The sequence below is a fragment of the Macrosteles quadrilineatus genome, unplaced genomic scaffold (assembly GCF_028750875.1).
Source record: "Macrosteles quadrilineatus isolate MER2022 unplaced genomic scaffold, UCM_ALF_1.0 Scaffold_21__1_contigs__length_2333173, whole genome shotgun sequence".
NCBI lineage: Eukaryota > Metazoa > Arthropoda > Insecta > Hemiptera > Cicadellidae > Macrosteles > Macrosteles quadrilineatus.
The window spans coordinates 2,208,945-2,231,173 of NW_026542614.1; the positions used below are offsets into that span (position 1 = coordinate 2,208,945).

The 22,229-nt window shown below is 35.8% G+C and overlaps 1 protein-coding gene across 1 annotated transcript in view; it reads right to left on the reverse strand.

Annotated features, from left to right (window-relative positions):
• Positions 1–22,229, reverse strand: part of LOC129005427 (protein CBFA2T1-like) — a 163,923-nt gene that overhangs the window by 116,912 nt on the left and 24,782 nt on the right. The window contains exon 2 of the mRNA XM_054434315.1: positions 1,554–1,646. Coding sequence (XP_054290290.1) covers positions 1,554–1,641 — 88 coding nt within the window. The 5' untranslated portion in view covers positions 1,642–1,646. The remainder of the gene's footprint in view (positions 1–1,553; positions 1,647–22,229) is intronic.

The following is a 22,229-nucleotide window of genomic DNA, read 5'->3' on the forward strand; positions in this document are numbered from 1 at the left end:
GGGTATTTATGACATTTTTCCTTAAAAAAGTCTTTCAAAACAAGATAATGAATTTGTAAGTTTAAAGATTAAAATACATATTAAATTAAAAGCAACAAAAAATGTATTGAAACTGTTGATAACAAAACTACAACAAACCTTAATATCTATTTACAGTGTGTGGTGGTTGTATAGGTGAATGTGTAACCGATAACACATGTTGCGAGGGATTATCCCCGTGTTCACGGTTACAGCATTGAGCATCGTCAATGATCTGTGAGTTGTAGGGCTACATACACAATCAATAGGGCTGCATACACACAAGTAGTAGGGCTACATACATAAGTAGAATGGCTACATACACAATCAGTCGGGCTGCATACACACAAGTACGATGGCTACATACATAAGTAGAATGGCTACATACACAATCAGTCGGGCTGCATACACACAAGTACGATGGCTACATACATAAGTAGAATGGCTACATACACAATCAGTCGGGCTGCATACACACAAGTACGATGGCTACATACATAAGTAGAATGGCTACATACACAATCAGTCGGGCTGCATACACACAAGTACGATGGCTACATACATAAGTAGAATGGCTACATACACAATCAGTCGGGCTGCATACACACAAGTACGATGGCTACATACATAAGTAGAATGGCTACATACACAATCAGTCGGGCTGCATACACACAAGTACGATGGCTACATACATAAGTAGAATGGCTACATACACAATCAGTCGGGCTGCATACACACAATTAGTAGGGCTACATACCATAGTAGAATGGCTGCATACACACAAGTAGTAGGGCTACATTCATAAATAGAATGGTTGCATACCCACAAGTAGTAGGGCTACATACATAAGTAGAATGGCTATACACACAAGTAGTAGGGCCACATACACACAATTAGTAGGCTACATTCATAAGTAGAATGGCTACTTACACAGGAGTAGTAGGGCTATATACAGCTAATATTGTTACATTTTTTACCAAGATGGTTATATACACAACTAGTATGACCACATATCCAACTATAGCAGGATACACACAAATTTAGTGTGACTACATAGACAAACTTTATTACAGACACAACTAGTAGGCCAGAGGCAAATGTAAACAAATATTAGTGAACACGCAACAAGTTGCGTTAAGTACTGAATTTGTAGAGCTACATATTCTTGTTGAATATGACTTTTTCGTAGTTTGTATTCTGGATTAATTGTGTCGTAGTATTGTAACAATATCCGCTATTTCGTTTGCTATTTATATACATGGAATAAGTTACCCATTTTAGAAACTAAGATGTCTTGCTAAAATTAAAAAAAATTTAAGCAAATAACATAAAATGCATTACATATAAATACACTGTTAAGAAAACAATATCCAAAATATCAAAATTTCGTCCCTCTTTATTTATGCATATGGGAACTATAAAACTGTTTTAGCTGCATTTCATATTAAGGACTTTACAACGGAGTACCCGAGGTTATTTATCCAGATTGCCTATTTTAGTATTTTGATATAGTGTGTTATAACACAGATTCCTACCTTTGCGACATCTAGGCTGTGTGACGGACGACACCTCCTTGACCACTGGAGTCTCTGGGGCTTCCTCCTTAATCGTCTTCGTCTCCATCGACTCTGGAACACAAGGGGTCATTGTAGTTCGATAATGTAAAACATGTACAAGGTAAAAAACAATTTACCGGGTCGGGTAAATATTCCAAAAACTGATAAAGATAGAGCTTTGAAACTTGGTTCACAGTTACTGGGCGTTAATAGTAGTTTACACAACGATTGCGCAAAGATAGTGTTAACGACACGAGTAGAAAATTTTAAGCATTACAATTTTACTTAATCTCTCTCAACCCTTGAACCTCATTGGTCCGTTACCCGTGTTGTTATGAGTAAAGCTATGCTGATATGAAAATAAACAATGCTGTTACGAGAAACATTTCATTTGTAAGAAATGAACTGAAACAACTACTTTAAAAAAACGGTCGTTGGTAAAATCATCTTAACACATGATTTAGTGATACACTACCTCGTCAGGGGGAGAAGTAGTAGTAGGCTTAGTTACTTAACCTGTACATTACCAATATTTTGTACCAGCAATGCCACATAGTATTTATGACCGGTTCAAGTGTCACCGTGTGTGTGTGTGTGGGGGGGAGGGGGGAGGGGGGTCGCCCCTGTGTTTGTTCTCCCTGGCCATGTCAGATAGCAGGCTGTACGTGGCCGATTATAACAACCCTGGATATACTTTAGTCTGTTTGAATTTTAAATTGATCCCCTATTTGTAAATATAGGATTGACGTTAAACCTAGCAGCGTTGAGTTGGTATACCTAGACTTTAGGCTGTACGTAAGAACGAACAAAGTGTAACATTGCAAAACAAATATTAAATATTTTATCACTGTAAATAATTTATCAATGTGTAAGGTAAACCTATTCTTGTTCGATTCGGAATTTAAAATATTTGTTTTATATTTGTCCATAAAAAATATTTTCGCACAAGATCTGTTTCTGAATTTTGTTGGGAAAAATTAACAGTCACATGTAAATGTAATCGTAACATGTAATGTTTTAAGAGATAATGACTTACAAAAAACAAATATACATACAGTAAATTTAGCCTTGGAAACTGATATGCAGTCGAGTGTACCCAGAGAAATTCCGTAATTTAAATTTCCATAAAAAAATAAAGTAATGAATGAAGCATAGGTTGAAAGTTTCTCTGCTATAGACTTGGTCATTAGGCAATTAACCACTGCTCCACAACTATTGTTACATAAGGATATGTAACGTCAATAACAATTTTAAAAGTGTACTATAGGCCTACTAAAAAATAATTCAAAAATCTATTGAGAAATTACGTCGAAACAGCATAAACACAATACGTTGTGCAATGTATGGATTAATAATAGTTTGCCGTATTGCGAAAAGTTCAAATCAAAGCAAGTCTTTAAGAAGTCTTGGATCGAAGCCCGCATTACTGGAGCAATTAGGAAGGCAATATGACGACAGCTGGCGGAACAGTTGTGACCCGAGAGTAATATCAGGGCGCTGTCGTAGGCAGCAGGTGGCGCCGTGGCGCCCCGCACTGCAGGTATAGCTGAGGGCACCCCTACACATGCATTGTATTCTGTCACACTGTATGCAACATCAGGAAGCTGTCGTAGGCAGCAAGTGGCGCCGTGGCGCCCCACACTGCAGGTACAGCTGAGGGTGCCCTTACACATACATTGTATTATGTCACACTGTATGCAACATCAGGGCGCTGTCGTAGGCGGCAGGTGGCGCCATGGCACCCCACACTGCAGGTACAGCTGAGGGCGCCCTTACACATACATTGTATTATGTCACACTGTATGCAACATCAGGAAGCTGTCGTAGGCAGCAAGTGGCGCCGTGGCGCCCCACACTGCAGGTACAGCTGAGGGCGCCCTTACACATACATTGTATTATGTCACACTGTATGCAACATCAGGAAGCTGTCGTAGGCAGCAAGTGGCGCCGTGGCGCCCCACACTGCAGGTATAGCTGAGGGCACCCCTACACATGCATTGTATTCTGTCACACTGTATGCAACATCAGGAAGCTGTCGTAGGCAGCAAGTGGCGCCGTGGCGCCCCACACTGCAGGTACAGCTGAGGGCGCCCTTACACATACATTGTATTATGTCACACTGTATGCAACATCAGGGCGCTGTCGTAGGCGGCAGGTGGCGCCATGGCACCCCACACTGCAGGTACAGCTGAGGGCGCCCTTACACATACATTGTATTATGTCACACTGTATGCAACATCAGGGTGCTGTCGTAGGCAGCAGGTGGCGCCATGGTGCCCCACACTGCAGGTACAGCTGAGGGCACCCCTACACATGAATTATATTCTGTCACACTGTATGCAACATCAGGGCGCTGTCGTAGGCAGCAGGTGGCGTCATGGTGCCCCACACTGCAGGTACAGCTGAGGGCGCCCTTACACATACATTGTATTATGTCACACTGTATGCAACATCAGGGCGCTGTCGTTGGCAGCAGGTGGCGTCATGGCGCCCCACACTGCAGGTACAGCTGAGGGTACCCTTACACGTACATTGTATTATGTCACACTGTATGCAACATCAGGGCGCTGTCGTAGGCAGCAGGTGGCGCCATGGCGCCCCACACTGCAGGTACAGCTGAGGGCGCCCTTACACATACATTGTATTATGTCACACTGTATGCAACATCAGGGTGCTGACGTAGGCAGCAGGTGGCGCCACGGCACCCCACACTGCAAGTACAGCTGAGGGCGCCTTTACACATACATTGTATTATGTCACACTGTATGCAACATCAGGGTGCTGACGTAGGCAGCAGGTGGTGCCATGGCACCCCACACTGCAAGTACAGCTGAGGGCGCCTTTACACATATATTTTATTATGTCACACTGTATGCAAAATCAGGGTGCTGTCGTAGGCAGCAGGTGGAGCCATGGTGTCCCACACTGCAGGTACCGCTGAGGGCGCCCTTACACATACATTGTATTATGTCACACTGTATGCAACATCAGGGTGCTGACGTAGGCAGCAGGTGGCGCCATGGCACCCCACACTGCAAGTACAGCTGAGGGCGCCTTTACACATATATTTTATTATGTCACACTGTATGCAACATCAGGGTGCTGTCGTAGGCAGCAGGTGGCGCCATCGTGCCCCGCACTGCAGGTACAGCTGAGGGCACCCCTACACATGCATTATTTTCTGTCCACACTGTATGCAACATCAGGAAGCTGTCGTAGGCAGCAGGTAGCGCCGTGGCACCCCGCACTGCAGGTACAGCTGAGGGCACCCCTACACATGCATTGTATACTGTCACTCTTTATGTAACATCAGGGTACTGTCGTAGGCAGCAGGTGGTGCTGTGGCGCACCGCACTGCAGGTACAGCTGAGGGCACCCCTACACATGCATTATATTCTGCCCACTCTGTATACAACATCAGGGTACTGTCGTAGGCAGCAGGTGGCGCCGTGGCACCCCGCACTTCAGGTACATCAGGAGCTGCAATAATTGATTTTTAATTACGTTCTTTATAATAATATTTCATAATTTCTAAACCTGTTTTAAGTCAACAAAGTCAAGCGTAAGCTTTATTAACTTACAAATGTTGAAATTCTATATTTAGTGTCTACTTTAATTATTGTCTTTACAGTTGATAGTGTTTTAATTGTTATTATTTAGGCTTCTTCCAAAAAACTTTTTTTGAAATCTTAATTATTATGTGTGCTGTATTATATTTTCTTCAACACATTTACAATTTCTATTAACAACAAAATAGAAGTACATGTTATTAGTTTCACTAAAATAGGGCGAAAGATAAGCATAATTTCTTTAATAAAAAGATATGAAACAAAGGCCATAAAATCCTGTATTGGAAACTGGTCAGATCCTAATGTAGGGGCGCCAGCTGATAACAAGGTCGTATGAAAAGGACGTTAGTGATAACAGCTGTTGCTAATGACGTCACAGCCCCAGCTGACTGCGGTCATCCCGTTACACAATCTTGGGCGAGGGGAGGGGTAATACAAACACTCAATATCTAGTTATGACAGTCATGTGGTCAATGGGGGCTAAAAGATTAGGAAAACCCCTTCACCGCAAACCTGCACACCGAGCGAATATCAGATGCTGCACCAAATGTTATAAGTTATACGCTTTACTAATAAAATAAAATAAAAAGTGTTAACTGTGTAGTTCAGAGAGTTTGAAGTACCCGGTGTTTTATTCACTGGTAACATAACCTAAAATAAATTTACAAAACTTCTTGGTACTATTAGAATGGTACAGTGAGCAGTTTAACTAAATTTTATGCATTACTTGCATTCATTTAAGTTCAAAGTTATTATAAATGATTCCGCCAGAAATAGGTTTTTAGCCGTAGCATCGAATGTGTGATTGGAATGTTGACATAGTTTCATCGTCGTATCTGTTTTAGTACGTTATATTGTATCTGTTTTGTTCTTATAAATCAGCTGTTGTAAATGATACTGACTTATTTTGAATCGGTTTCTTATTTCTAGTTTCTGAGTTATAAGTTTTTACTTCTGATTATTAATTGACGATTTAAGATTCTTGATTTCGGATTTTCAATTGACTTTTTCAGATTTAGTGATTTCTGATTTTATTGTTTTATTTTGATATTTTAACCTTGGAAAACTTATATTGACATATTACAAACAATAAAAATATTTAGAACATAATTCTTACTCAATATTTTAAGCAGCGGCATTATTATTTGGTACAACAATTCAATTTTACCACCTTGTGTTAAGTAATTCACTTATTTTATGTATCCAGGCCCACTATTAAAATCAAACCAACTACCACAATTAAAGTAAATTTTAAACATCACATATAGTGTTTATTAAGTGATCAATAATGTGATTATCGTCTCTGATTGAACCGTCCGCGACGCACGTAATCGTGATCGGTTATATCGCTCAGTTGGTACCACTGGACACTAATGGCTGCAGATGGAGCTCCATTACATGCGCCAATAATATTTAAAACCACAGATTGTTTCCGTTTTTAAATTTACTGCTGCATTAGCGCAGCGCGTGACTCTTTTCTGATCGGAACCCTAATGCGAAACCGACTCTGGTTCGATTGGGGTTGAAAAAGATAAAAAGGGTGATAAAATGTTATTGGTGGACAATGATTTTTTGATTTTTATAATTTAATCAACGAATGAATATTTTGTCACAATTTTAACATATGCCTGAAAAACTACTACATAAAACTTTTGATTTTTAAACAAAATTCATTACGAACGAAGAAACGAGTGTTCAACTACTTTAAAATATGATGTTTGGCACTAGACCTTCAAAATAAAAATGAGACACTAACTAAACGATTTTAAATACTATATTTTACTATTTAAATGCGAGTAGAATTGTATTACAGTACCACTTGACTTTTTTTGAAGTCACAATATTTTGGCAAGGTTTAATAGAAGCATATAAACGAGTTTTTTAACTGTACCTCAGGCACAGTTTCGTCTTCTTATAGTACGTGTAAGCACAGAAAACATACTAGTAGGACTAGTAGTATTACTAGTATTACTAGTAGTACTAGTAGTATGTTTTCTGTTGTGTAAGGTATTGTTTTGTTGCTAGTATAAAAGTTGTCGTTTTAAAACCAAAATATCTAATGTACAGACTTATCTATACCTCTACATTGTAAATAAAACATGTGATTGGAATTTCATCCATTTGTTTTGATTTCCTGTTTATATTTCGTTGTTATTTCGTCACCAAGATGACAATAAATAAGGCCCATCATATTTTTTTTTAATTTAAAATCATTTTTTGTGCTTATTTTTGAGCTTGTTTTAATTTATAAAGGGATTCTGCACATCTGCAAGAAACGAGCAGAGAAAAAATGCTTGAAAGAAACATGCTTGCCTATTAATAGATTTGCTATAGGGATGGGGTTTTCAAAAGAATTAAAAAACACATTAGACATTAGGAAAATCTGATAGTTTGGGACAAGGCATACGTTCGCAATATTAAAACAGTACATCTGCAATATAAGTTGATTAACAACAATTTCTCTATATGCTACGTATAAGGGAGAAAGTAAATATAAAAACACCATATACAAGAAACATTAAAATCTAGCATAAAAAATATCATTGTAGTTAGCATTGAACGTGTTATTAATTTTACTTAAAGTAAAATTAATACATCTAATCACCCTCTTGAAACATTTGTCTTACGCTTATTGGGTTTGATGATGATTGGAGCGTACAATGAAAATCGAAAACCACTTACCATATTTTATACATATTAACCGTATTGTGAATTAACAGTGTAATTGTAAATATATGTTTTGAGAGTGTTATTACACGTATTTTTATCTAGGCCTTCTTGCTGTAACATTTTTACATCGACTATCTTGCAAACAAAATTTACGTACAGTTCAATACGATTTTATACGTTATAAGTGTATCTACTCATGAATGTTCATCCAAATCAAAAGAAATAAAGAAATAATATAATTTCCATAACTAAGATTTTCAGAAGAATGTAAAGTATGAATTAAATTCTAGGTTATTTAAATTGCAGTTAAAGTTTTGTTAATGTGCTGATAATCTACTAACAATTTCCAAATCTTGCACAATTTCAAAAATAACATTTCAATAAAACCAAAACTGATTGGTTTTCCACTCATGCCATCTCCAAATGAAGTCAGAGCGGAAGTGGGTGTCATGTTCTGATGTGTGACAAAGTTTAAGAAATGATACGCCAAAAGAGGGGGACTTAGCTGGGAGAAGTTTAAAAGTTAATCCAAAGTCAGCGTTTACCGATTTTCCACTACATTTGTGGCGCGTTTCGTAGCCGTTGGAAAAACTTAAAAATCTCTAAATAAAATTCTTTTTGACGACAAGCTGTATATACGGCTATTATAATTCAAAAAGTGTAAACGAAGCTTTTTATTGTAGTTCGTGTACTTTTAAATTAAAAGAAGATAGAGACAATTTAATTTTTGTGACTTTTTTCTTTTTTCACGTAAGTATAACTTTTTACTTTCTCCCCCTAGTTTATGGAGAAAGTATTGTTTACCACACCTGTAGTCCAATTTTGATTGAATTTGGTATGTAGGTAGCTACTGATCCATGATATCTCTAGGTTTTTTTTTTTCATTTTTTGCAATTTTTATTTTAATTGCAATTTTCCATGAACCTAAAAAATATAATTTCCTCAAAAATGGCCCAAAAGATTTAAACAAATTGTATTATGTTATAGCCCTTTAAATTTTAAACTAAATGGTATAACTCAAAATCCTGTAAAAACTACAGTTCAAAAGTTATTATAACTTCCCATAAAATAACAAAAATTGATTAAAATTAGTATGTTATGGCCCTTATAATTCTAAACAAAATATTGCCTCATTGTTGTAAAAAACATGGTTCAAAACTTATTGCAACTTTTGTGATTTCCCCTATAAAATGATAAAGGTTTTTGACAAACTAACTGGAGAAAGCATGTGTTAGATTGCTAATACCATTTATTTTACATTTACATTCAAATCTAACATTTGGTGACAACTGATCCAGAAATATATTGTAGTATTTGGAGTTATCTTAATTTCAATTATTTCTTTGGTGAAACTAACTGTAAATATTGTTTGTATGGAAGAGTCATTTCATATTATATTGAATCCATTTTAGTTTAGTTTCGCATTGCGTGAATAAATTTAATTTCAATCCGACTAGTGTACCTGTTGCTCGAATTCGAGCAATTGCGAAGCATTACAGGCGACTCAAAGATTATGGAAATACTCACGATCTACACAACAGTTAGATATGATCAAAATCTTTTGTAAATATCTTATCTTTTTTCAAAAAGTTGATCTTGTTTTTAGTGTAAAAAAAAACATGATTTCTATTTTTTTTACTTGGTTGTGTTCTATAACTTTTTCTATGTTTCCATTGTTTTCAAATCGGTTATTTAAATTATTGCTCAAGAAATGTAGCACAGTGTTAATTCAGTTTTATTTTTAGCCTATATCAAATTGTCCAAGATGTCTCGCTCTTTTCCATTGTAATAATTACACCAACCCAAGTTTCGTCTACCAGATGCAATACGCCAAAGAATATCACCTACGTACAATCTCCAAGAAGTGGTAAAAAAGGCTGAAACCAACCCATACAATAGATATAAGTTAAATCCATAAGAAATAATTTTAAAAGTTACTGTGATATTAGGATTTTCCACTGATTTGGTAATAGGACATTATATTGCATAACATGACACGATGCAGAAGAAAAAAGTACATATATCAAATTGTAAAACAAGGTTTTACAAGTTCATTGTATTTTATAAAATGTAAAATATTTCCAGTACACAAAGGTTGACACTATTGAATCGATTTGCTTACAGGTTCATACTAAGAGGTGAGATTACACTTTATCTTAAGCAAAGCTCGGCCCCCAATGTACAATGCCCCAGTCAACTTCTACATGTGTAGACGCCACATTCAACATCACATTCCTTCCACAAACTTGGCAATGTTACACTCAAGTCTTTGTTGTTCGAGGCAGGTGACTACAACTGTTAGCCTTTGTCTCGGCTAAATCTGAGCTAACTGCTAAACGGTTAAAAGGACACATTTTGATTTTAAGATAAAGCATTTTAAATTTGCTGTAAAACTGTTGCAAGATAAAGTTATTTTTCGTACTGTAACCTCACAAAGTGGGATTCCTTGAACTGATTATAGTACAGAAAATTGCTAATATCTAATACATTTATATGATGCCTATGTCTGCTAGGGCGGGCATTAATTGCGCCAACTGCCATGAGTCAGGTAGTCGGGTATTCCTGAATTGCGTCAACTATTCCAGGGAGCCACCCGATACGTTCCTTAACCTAGCCAAGTGGTAACCCTCTTTGACTGTATGAGTAGCCTGAGTAGGTAAGGTTGGTAGGTTAGGTTAGGTTGGACACTTAAACAAGGATATTGCTTCTGCCGGCAACTCACCCCTACCTGGCTTGGCACAACTAAGTAACATTTGTTGGGACCTTTTGAGGGCTTGGCGCAATTAAGGAACTCTTTGGAGCAATTAATGCAAGATCGACTGCTATCATTGTCGACGTTTTCTATCTTATAATAGTTCTGACTGGTAGGATGCATCACCTCTTACACTTACCTAAGTGCATTTTGTTGAGTCTGCTATAATTGCACTTTATGACTCGAGGTAAGTGTGCAGTTACGACGTACAACGTGTTAGAACACGCCTCAACACGTGGTGGACTCAGGTGTGCCAACCTTGCCTTCACCAGCGTTGCCAACATTAATTACTCTAGACGCAATACTTGAGAAAATTTGAGATTGTTTGAAAACATGATGTGAAGAGTTTTATTAATTTCTGCTATTATTATAAGGTGCTAGAAATTACAATAAAAGACAAATTCGTAAATGTTGAAAACGTCAATTTAGTCTATTTGTTCGTAGATATTCTAATTATGTGTTTCCCAAGATTAGTATTATTATTTTTGATGTGCACTACTTTTTATCTATATAAATAAAATTAGAGTTTTGTCTGTACTTTGCTCAGAATTATATACTTTTAGGTTATTTTTACGTTTTATACATTAAAGAAGCAGAAACGAGTCTTATCTCTATTTCTGTCTGTCTGTCTGTCTGTCTGTCTGTCTGTCTTTCCCTTTGTCTGTAACACTCAAGATGGCATTTTACGCAATCTTCTCCGTGAAAACCAGAGTACCTATCAAGATCCAAGTCATTTTAATGTATTCACTGGATTAACGAGAGTGTCTTTAGTGATTTAAATATAGCCTCACTACTTTGTAAATAAAATTACGGACGTTCAAAAATGCAGTTTTTTGCGATTTTTGTCAAACTTTCGTTCAATTTTTATCACATAATCGTCTATGAAATAACGAACAGCTGTTCGGATCAAGATTATTTTTTCTAGCTGTCAATGATATGTTTACAAATGTTGTTTACAAATACCGCAACCATTTCGAATCACGTTTTGAAAGCAAATCCCAACCAAGTGAGATTAAAAACGTTTTTCTTACATAACGGATTTAATTAATCGCAAGTGCAATAATATAGTCTAATAGTGTAACCGTAAATGAAATTAAATAACTAGACATCGTCCAAATCGGAACCAGAAATTCTTTGAGTATAAATGTTTCTTGAGTTTTGACAACCAGAAAGAAGACCTTGAATCAGTGTTGTATAGGGCTGGGACACTGAAATGATCGTCGCCAATAGCTTACAAAACAGGTTTCCACTCATTGACGGCGCTTCAATGGCGGTAGTGTAAAGTGTAAAGTAAAAAATCACAACTGCAGTGGGTGATTGTAACAGAGGTTTAACAGAGGAAGTGCTAAACTCGCTTTTCCAATGTGTCACTTTCTGTTTCTACTCACCGTGTGATGCAATCGCTGGACCATACAGCCAATAGGCCCATAGCTCATATCTTGGGTACGTAAGCCTACATATTTATTCATAACAACCTTTTTGACGACGATCCTTGATACCGGTACTTTTCCATAGAATACATGGCCTGCCTACTTAAGAAATATAATTACAAATTACCAAAACCCCAACATTGTGTGATTTTCGTCACATTTCCTTCTAATGTTAATAGATATACTAATCATTGTTTAGAGAATGCGTAATCTATTAAATAACAAAAAGTTGTTTGGGTAAGGTTGTTTTTTTTTCAAACTGACACCGATAAGTTAACGCTATAACTTTTTAGGAGAAAATCCAAAAGCAAGAGATCAATAACCTCGGGACAAGATATTAATGTATTTAATTGGTCGGATGTACTATAGTTCTTAGGTAGGTTCTTACGTAGGTACTGGTTCTTTTCCTTAGAACCGTTGGTATCTGATAGAATCATTTTTACGTAGGTACCAACACATCACTGTAGTTTACAAATTAGTTATCGTTGGTGTTGCACCTTATTTATTAGAGCCGTCCGTATTCAATTTAAGTGATGTCTTAACTCTGTATAAGTTTTGCTTTTTATGTCTGGATTCCAAATCTTAGCTTACCCGGTATGCTAAGAAAATGATAACCTATTTGAGTAAAACATTTGTTGGGCAAACCATCATGAATTGTTTACGCCTTTATATTGTTTATGTATCAATAGTTCGTGGCCTTTTTTGGATTGTTGTGTGTATGTCTGTTGGTAACGCATTAATGTCCTTATTTCTCAGTGTTTCACGGAATAGACAAGAGCACCTTTGATACTGAAAATGTCAACTCGAATAAAGTGTTAAATGGTGAGGTTGAGGTAGTACTTTAAATACGTTTAAGTTAACCGATGTGGAAAGTAACTTTCAATTATAGGCCTACTTTAGGGCTACGCTTCATGGATCTATAAAACATTTTTTTGTTTAATCATTGGACATATGGACCATAACGATCCGGGTGACATTTAATTGCGAAGCATTTATTTTGGCTTGAACTGTCAGATACTGTATTTGCGAAGGTTTATATATAATAGTTTTGCCAGCATATCTGCAAATATGCAAACTAACTGCTGTTCTTAATCTTAATATAAGAAGGTTTCAACTGACTACTATAAGATCCCCGTGCGTAGAACGGGCACACAGCTAGTTTTATATATATACACTACGGTTTTCTTGCTTAACTTTGTATATTTGAGTAGCTCCATTTTATTAACTAAACTGTGTGCACTATCTGTAGTCCTGTGTAAAAATGTATAATGTAATTTTCAAATAGGCATATTCTTTTGAAATTTTTTCGTCAAACTGAATAAAGGTAGAAACTTATTTTTTTTTTAATTTTCCTACCCGTAACTCTTTGCAGATTAATTCTTGACCATTTTTTCAATCGTGTTGCTGCTTTTTCAATGCATTTATTGTATGTACTGTGATTTTGTATAATACAGTATATACACTTCAATTAGGCACTAAGATTAGTAGGGTAAAGTGAATTGATTTCTAAGGTATTATTTTTAGAAATTGTCATACATTTTTTAGCTCGGAAAAAGTTCAATAAACACAATATAAGAAAAAAAATTGTGTGTGCTATGCACTTGAAACGGGGGAGTTTGAAACCCAAATAATTTGTGGTGAACACAGGTGGCGCACTCGAACATTTCACGTTGTAATTGATAGCAAAATGCCGGTTTTGTGGCACATTTTGTTAATTACCTTGTTTTGCAGGTTTATCGTCAATATCGTGTCCAATGTTTGTATTTGCAGTTTTAATCCGCCACAGGGCCATGTTTGGTTTTATACGTTGTGTATGTACAACGAGGGGTTGGTTTTGTTGTGTTATGTTGTATGTTTGAACCGTTGGATGTGATTACAATCCTATATGTATAATCCTTATAATCCTATCCTATCTTTTCAGCTAGTTTGGAGTACTTCTACCTGTTTGGCCTCATACAATTATTTCATAAAATGTAATTTTGAAATAAAAATATAGGTTGTGAAGATAGATTTAAGGCAAGTTACATGATTTTATTCTGTGTACCTTTTTACGTACTTAAGAAACGAAATGATGTTACTTTTTCATAATATTAATTAATGGAGGTAAACATTTTTATTTAACCAAACCTGATTGCTGAGAATTAGTCTCTGATCATATATTCACAAGTAAACGTAATTAAAATCATAATAAGAACCAAACGAGTTACTTTGCACCAGCATCGGAATTTTTTTATGAACCAATGTGCCAAGTAATTGACGATATGCACAATGATCAAATTTTTGAGTCCAATTATTTATTCTTCTCAAATATAGTCTATGCATTAGTTTGACCACATTTTATTTTTATCCTGTACTAGACCAGATTTTTTTAAATTTACTTTGTATTTTTAAGTATAGGTCTAAGTAAAGCGGTTTGTATGGATATGAATTATGTTAGGATTTTTAACGAATAGTCCACTGTATGTATTTACATCTGTGCTCCATTTGTTTACTAAGAAAATTTAATAACTTGAAATCAGTTAATACGAGCTGCACTTCCCAACAAAAAGAGAACTTAGAAGAGATTATTGATGTTCTTTAAATATGCCGTAACAAATAGTACACGTCTATTATTCATTTTAGAATAAAAACTTAATTTAACCTCTTAGTGGAGTGACGTTATTTTCTTTATATATAGATAAGAATTTACTCTTCCTTAACAGTCAGTATTAGTGGTGCTAACGCGTGTTTAAAAATTTAATTTTTCTGATTTAATTTTAAAAGATAAACTCATTTTAAAAGTGTGTGGACCTTCTTACTTTCAAAACCCTACTAATACACATTTGGTTCCTTTTTTTATGTAAATAGATCCAAAAGAATCCAACAACGTACCTTTAGTGTAGGTCAATTTGATATTGAAGCTTCGTGAAAAAAATATGTTTTACCACAATTCTTCAAGTTTTGTAAAGCATATTTTAAATAAAACTGTGGAATATTATAGAATATTTTGTACTACGTTTCTTTAACCAAATAAACACTTTTACTAAATAACATAACAATTTACAAACATCTTTTTGAAGTAAATAAACAAACACCAGGTAATTGTATCGACCAGCTGTTTCATTTAGTTAAATCAAATCATTTAGATTTTGGAAACATGTAAGACGTAGCCCTTTTGAAATCTGCCTGTTGTAAGTCAGAGCCCTTAGGAAATTTGTTCATACTACTACTGTACTTGGCTATACCTGCGTTCGTATGGTCACCATTTCATAATAAAGTATTAAAGTAAAGTACTTTTCGGCAAATCTACATTCTCTAAGCTTAATTTTGATGTGAAATATGCCCATATGTTTATTTGGTAAATCACAAATATGAGTGTATCACTCTATATAATAGATAGCATCTAGATCATCTAGCATCCAGATTCACAATAGTCTATTACAAATCCTCATTCAATATGAATCATTTCAACAGAGTTTTCCTTCATTTAGATATGCTGGACCGGTACGGGAAGGGAGGGTTTATACAGGTTATAACATTGGCACACCTGCTGTCTGCAGGTTTATAATAGCTATAACGTTGGTACTCCTTCAACACCTGGTACCAACTACTTTTTTTCGTCAATTTCCATTCTGCTTTCATATTTGCCCATATTGTACTATTGCATATATAAATAATGATGATTCTCTAGGATTGATTGTGAAAAACATACAAAACAGTGGTAAAAACCTTGGAAATATACAAATAAATAAGGGCCGTGCAGTAAAAAATAGTAAAATTATAGTATGATTGTAATTTACATTAATTTTACATTCTTAAATCCCAGCGGTTCCATGGAAAGGTCCGGTCCGGGTTGAAATTAGTCTTATTTAAGCTATAAAGTTGGCACACCTGAGTCCGGCAGGGTATAACAGCTATAAAGGTGTTACACCTGGACGTATCACCTGTTGCCAACCACTTGAAAGTTCCATATTACAACGACATACTTAACCTCTCTCGTAAACTTAGACCGTAAACGTCTCTCACTTAATGGCTGAAATATTCTTAATTTATTTGATAGAGGAATACGGTTTTGAAGTAAAGCAGTGCTTATCCGTGTTGGAGTAACTTAAACGTGTCTGAAGTTAAAATATTCTAAGTGATTTAACATGTGTATCTAGGTTTTAGGTGGTTTAAAACTCAATGAAGATATATCTCAAGGTTTGGTTTGAATTTTGTGTCTTGATGCATCCGTTAAAGTGTTAAGAAGAATTTTAAACAAACCATTTAAGTATTCAGTAGTTTGCAATATATTTAACTAGCTCAGGTGCAAATAAGATTAAAATTTACATAGCCTGATTCAGAAACAATTTCGCTAAGGTTTAACCTGGTGTAACCTGCTGACAAAGACTTATTGAACGCGAACGAAAAATATTTTAAAAGTAAACAAGTCCTTGTATTGTTCAATCCACTGACGTAATTCGTTTTGAACTGCAGCTCAATTTCTCTAAGTAATCCTACTACGGTATAATGAATGTATCAGTTGGCATACAGCAGCAGATGTTAACATTTCAGCGACGGCGTGCTACACTGATTGAGGACGTAGAAACAGCTGCTGTTGTAGACATTACCGACAATGCAACACATGGGGCTGTTGGCGTGATTAAAACTCTCCTCTCAACAGCTGATAATTTGATATCTTTAATTATTTACTATTTCGCACATATATCTTTGGTAACTATATAAACGGTATCAGCAAACTAGTATCACAAACGATATCACATACATTCTAGTATAAGATTTTTCAGAATTTTAATGGAGTAAGCCGTAAGAGTAACTATGGTATATAATGGGGAAAATTACAAACATTCCAATAAGTTTTGAAACGCAATTTTTACAACATTGATGAATGTACCAAATAATTTAGAATTTAAAGGACCATGACATATTGAATTACCTTTTTCTGACTGTTTCAGAGCATATGTTGTAATTTAGAGTAATGCACATGCTGTTCTACTACGCAGGTGGTGTAATTTGGTGTAGGGTATTGTCTGTTCCACAGCAGGTGGTGTAATTTAGTTTTCAGTGTAGTACACAGTGTTTTATACAGCAGTAGATGGTGCAATTTAATGTAATGTACACTGTGTACAGTCTGTTCCACAGCTGGTGGTGAAATTTAGTGTAGAGTACACTCTGTTCCACAGATGGTGGTGTAATTTACTGCAGTGTACAGTCTGTTCCACAGCAGGTGGTGTCATTTATTGTAATGTGTAGGCTGTTCCACAGCTAATTAAATAATGTAATGTAGTGTAGTGTACAGTCTGTTCCACAGCAGGTGGTGTAATTTAGTGTATTGTACAGTCTGTTTCACATCAGGTGGTAAGTAGTGTAATTTCAGTGTACATTCTATTCTACAGCAGGAGGTATAAATTAGTGTAGTGTTCTGTATGTTCCACAGCAGGTGGTGTAATTTAGTATGGTGTACAGTCCGTTCTACAGCTAATAGTAATTTAGTAATTTAGTGTAATTTAGTGTAGAGTACACTCGGTTCCACAGTAAGTGGTGTAATTTAGTGCAGTGTACACTAAAAGGTTCCACAGCAGGGGGTGTAATTTAGTATAGCCTAGTGTACAGTCTGTTCTAGAGCAGGTTGTGTAATTTACTGCAATGTACAGTCTGTTCCACAGCAGGTGGTGTAATTTATTGTAGTGTTCGGTTTGTTCCACAGAAAGTGGTGTAATTTAGTGTAGTGTACAGTCTGTCCTTCAGCAGGTGGTGTAATTTAGAGTAGTGTTTAGTCTGTTCTACAGCAGATGGTGTAATTTCCACAGTCTGTTCCACAGTTCTCATGGCGGTGTAATTTAGTGTAGTGTACATTATGTTTCTTAGAATCCGATGTAATTTAAAGCACAGTACAGTCTGTTCCACAGCAGATGGTGTAGTTTAGTGCAGAGTATTCTGTTCCACAGCAGGCGGTGTTGTGGTTCCAATGCACTAATGCTGTGATTACAAAGGGATTCAATTCGTCTGAACCTCGCCACGCCACGTGATTTGAGGATAAACAGCTGGTCTCTATCGACCCTACGGTGACGATACGTACTACCACCATGTGTGCAATAAAATTCAACTGTAGACATCCAAACAATAGACTTAAGTGTGCAATACAATTTTGTTCCTTATACATTCATTACTTGTAAAACTGGTTTGACGTTTAAATTTTTTATAAGAGTTTGTTACAGATTTTTGCCACATACTACGAAACAAGTTTCAACTATATTGCTGCAGCAACCCCTTCAATTTTATTAAAGAGTCATCAACGAAAAGTACGATTTCGTGTAATTAAAATACCTTATTCTGCATTCTATAAAGATGTCCCATAACTACACTAACATCAATTTACTATCTACACTACTATAACTACACTAGCATTTCTTATAGCAGTTATTTACACTTAATTACCCCTATTTGCTGTTTCCCCTACGTTACTACTTTTAAGTTATATAAAACCAACGCCGCCGGTGCATACGGAGTATCGTGTAGTGAAAATATTGTGACAGGAAGTGAAACATTAACAAAAACACGACGTGCAAGCGTCCACGTGGCGCTTAAAACAACAATGGCGAAAAACACGCTGTTATCACCAGGGGCCCTATTTTTGAAATGGTTGACAGTTGAGTCAATCGTCAGCACTCAACTCAACCAACAACATGATTTGGTATTTTTGAAACCCAACAGTTGGGAAGCGAGTTGGGGATCACTAGTTGAGAGACTCGTGGTGGAAATGTAGAGCATACGACCGTCAAAAATTCAGATGACGTCATTTTGAACCAATCACAATGCAGAGTTCTTGCGGACTTCGATTTAACCTCTTCTTACTTTAAAATCTGGCAGCTAATCTCAATCTGCCATATTTCGAGACACTGAGGTAAACTGTCAACTCCGTTCTTGAGAGATTGAGATTGAGGTTATGTCTTGCTTAATCTTGGTGATTGCAAAGTACCTTAACTTAAGAAATAAACTAAAGTAAACTAAATAAAGTAATAAACTTAAGTATAAAAAATAAAATTTATTATGGATGTTTGTTTTAGGGTGTAGCTAATTATAAGTTTAGGCATAGGCTGCACTTTACTTTAGGTCCTACACTCATCCTAAATACATTATTGTTTGCTTTCTTCGTCTCTATTTCGGAACACATCACCTTATTTTAGTTTCCTTCATCGGTTTGTTTTGTGTTATTTTTAATTGTTTTTTATTTAGGTTAAAGCGGCTATTTGCCTTTCACTGGAAGCATATCGTAACTTAAATTAATTTGATCCCTTTATTAGAATCCCTAATTATTAGAATTATTAGAATAAGATAAGATAAGATTCTAATTATTAGAATTAGAATTATTTGATCCCTTTATTTATGGTGAATGGTATTGAAACAAACTATGATATTGTTTCTCTCTACCACAATCTTTAATACCTTAAATCATAGGTCTGATAACAATAATTATCTTATAATAAGTTCAATTAGTACCCTATGCCTAGTCTATTTCAAACATTCCAACAAGAATAAAACCCTTGATTAAATAGTCTAGTATTGACACAGTAAATAAAATTAAAATGCGATTATTCTACAGAAAACAATCGCATAATTGGGTGCTAATACATTGACAACAAATACATAACCTCTAAATCGCAATTAGTAAATTAAAGCAATAACAAAACAATATGGCGTCGTCTCAAAAAGAGTAATTTTTTGCCGAAAGAGGAAGAAGAAAGTGCAGTCAACCTCCACTCAACAGCTCGATAGGTGTTGAGTAGTTTTGGTTGTATAAGTCCACCGTCAACCGTTTCAAAAATACGAAACGATTGGAAATAGAATGACTCGACACTCAACTCAACAGTCAACCATTTCAAAAATAGGGCCCCAGGTTAGCAAAGTAAGGTTGGCCGGTAGCGTTTTGAAATTAGTGATATAAATATTTCTTCAATAACACGTTTGGGGTAGACTTCTATATCTGTTGGCACAAACAACCGAATAAAAATATCTATTATTCGATTGTTTCCTTCGATATATTGTTTGGTTAGTTAGGTTAGGTTAACCTTACCTGACTAACCAAACGATAAATCGAATAATTGATATATCGATTGATATTTTCATTCGGTTGTTTGTGCCAACAGATACGGAAGTCTACCCCACATGTGTTTAACATGGCTTTGACCCTTTGGAAAAGATTAGCCATTCACCCATACACTATTTTCCTCCTTATTAGGGATACAAAAAATACACACAGATTGAGTGTTGGAATAATGATGTGATAGCTTTCTTTGACCTTTGCGATCGAATGTCAAGTATTCTATAGGTCACCGGGCACCATTTTCCCGACTGCTCCAACGACTGCTCCTCTACTTGCCGAAAAATAAAATTCGACTTATTAGGGTTAAGGCAAATATCAGCTGGTTCCTAAGCTAGGACCGATATTTTTTATGAGCTTATTTATTTCAAAGATTCTAAAGGAACATTTTCTAGAACATGAAATATGTTTAAACAGTTTTAGTAGTCATTTCATCTTGTACATTATGTAAATGATTTTATATTGCAAGTACTGTATTTGTAAAAAGTTGGCAGAATGATTTTTCCCATGTCGATTTGAGTTACCTACCCATATTATTTCATAGAATAATTTAAGTCGATATTTAACCATACACCTGGTCTTAGTCAGTAACAAAGATACACAATGCTTTTTTTCGTTAATATACTCATACATCATGCAATTAGGGTAAAACCACGATTACTAGAAAAATACCGGTATGGATCATGAACATAAACAAAATGACGTTGTTGGCCCGAATCCTATACTAATAGCATTGAACAAAACTAGTATCGTGCGTGTTCGCAACGGGGCAAGAATACAGAATAATGTATGTCTCCAAATCTACTGCAAAAAAACACAAACAACCACTTACCATGGATTGAACAGGCAAATCCCCATCAAACTTATAGCTCATTTTAATAAAATCTCTTGTGTATTTGCATTCAAATATGCAACATAATCTAAAGAACTCAGAGAAAAAAGTAAACAAACCATAAATCAAAACAAATTGCAATCAAAACAACAGCTGATTGCATCTTAAGTATTAAAAAAATGTGATTAAATACAACTTCAATTGAGGTTTGTCCCTTTAGAAGAGGTTTCGATAAAAACTTATATTTTCCGGGGAAGTTTCACTTCAAAGCCTTTCATTCAAGTATGCAGTTGATAGATACGTGGCGTGCGGTTTTCCCAAAAATTCCGGATCCTAATTAGCTTTATTCATGTTAAAATAAGTCTAGCTGGGTCCCTTAGTTGGCAATAATAAACAGACAAAGAGAGATAACATCTAAATTATGTGCAGCATTCTAATCAACAAAATAACTCGTTTTACTGATTAACAATAACTACCTTAAACATGCTGAGAGAATATTTACCTAAACACTTGTACAATTAAGTTTTCGAATCCCTACTTAAAATGGAAAAATTCCGCGAAATGAAAGAAGTGCACACTTGAACAAAATGCAAGAAACCGTTACAATTGCGGTAGTTTAATAAAACCCCAATATGTGGTACTGGACCAGGGTGTAGTCGACGTACAGCCACAGCTGTTTCTACTTTACCCCCCCCCCTCCCCCTGGGGTGGTATGAATCCTATATTGGTCAGCTACTGTACCACCTGCCACCACTCATTTAAACACTCCTACTGCCCTTATATTTGTGAAATTTTATGTAAAAAAACCATCAGTTTCTAGGAGAGTTCACAATATCGCCATTGAAAAAGGTTAGTGTAGATTTGCAGAAAAAAAGTTGCAGATAAAAAGTTATACAGATCCGAAACAGTGTTTACATCATACTACACAGAAACAGGTACTTTTCCATCAGTATTGATAGGCTGGAAAGTTGCCCTTTACCATGTATAAACACGGAAAAGTAACGTTGTGTGCTTTTACCGTGCACTAAGTCAGCTGGTGAAATAAACAGCTAACTGCAACGGCCTATTTTATTTATCCTAATATATAATACGTGAAGGCGACTTCTACGAAACACTACTCCTCCGTTAATAAATAATGAACGGATTTTTACAAACTATGTGTCAAAATTAAGTATTTTTTGTGTGGGAAACGGAGAACTGGCCACCTCTGGCCCTAATCCGCTTATAGAAGTTTGGTTAGGTTAGGTTAGGTTAGATTATATAAATATGGCCCCTGAATTTACTACCAGTAGCCAGGACACCTACACTCTTTTTGTGTAGAC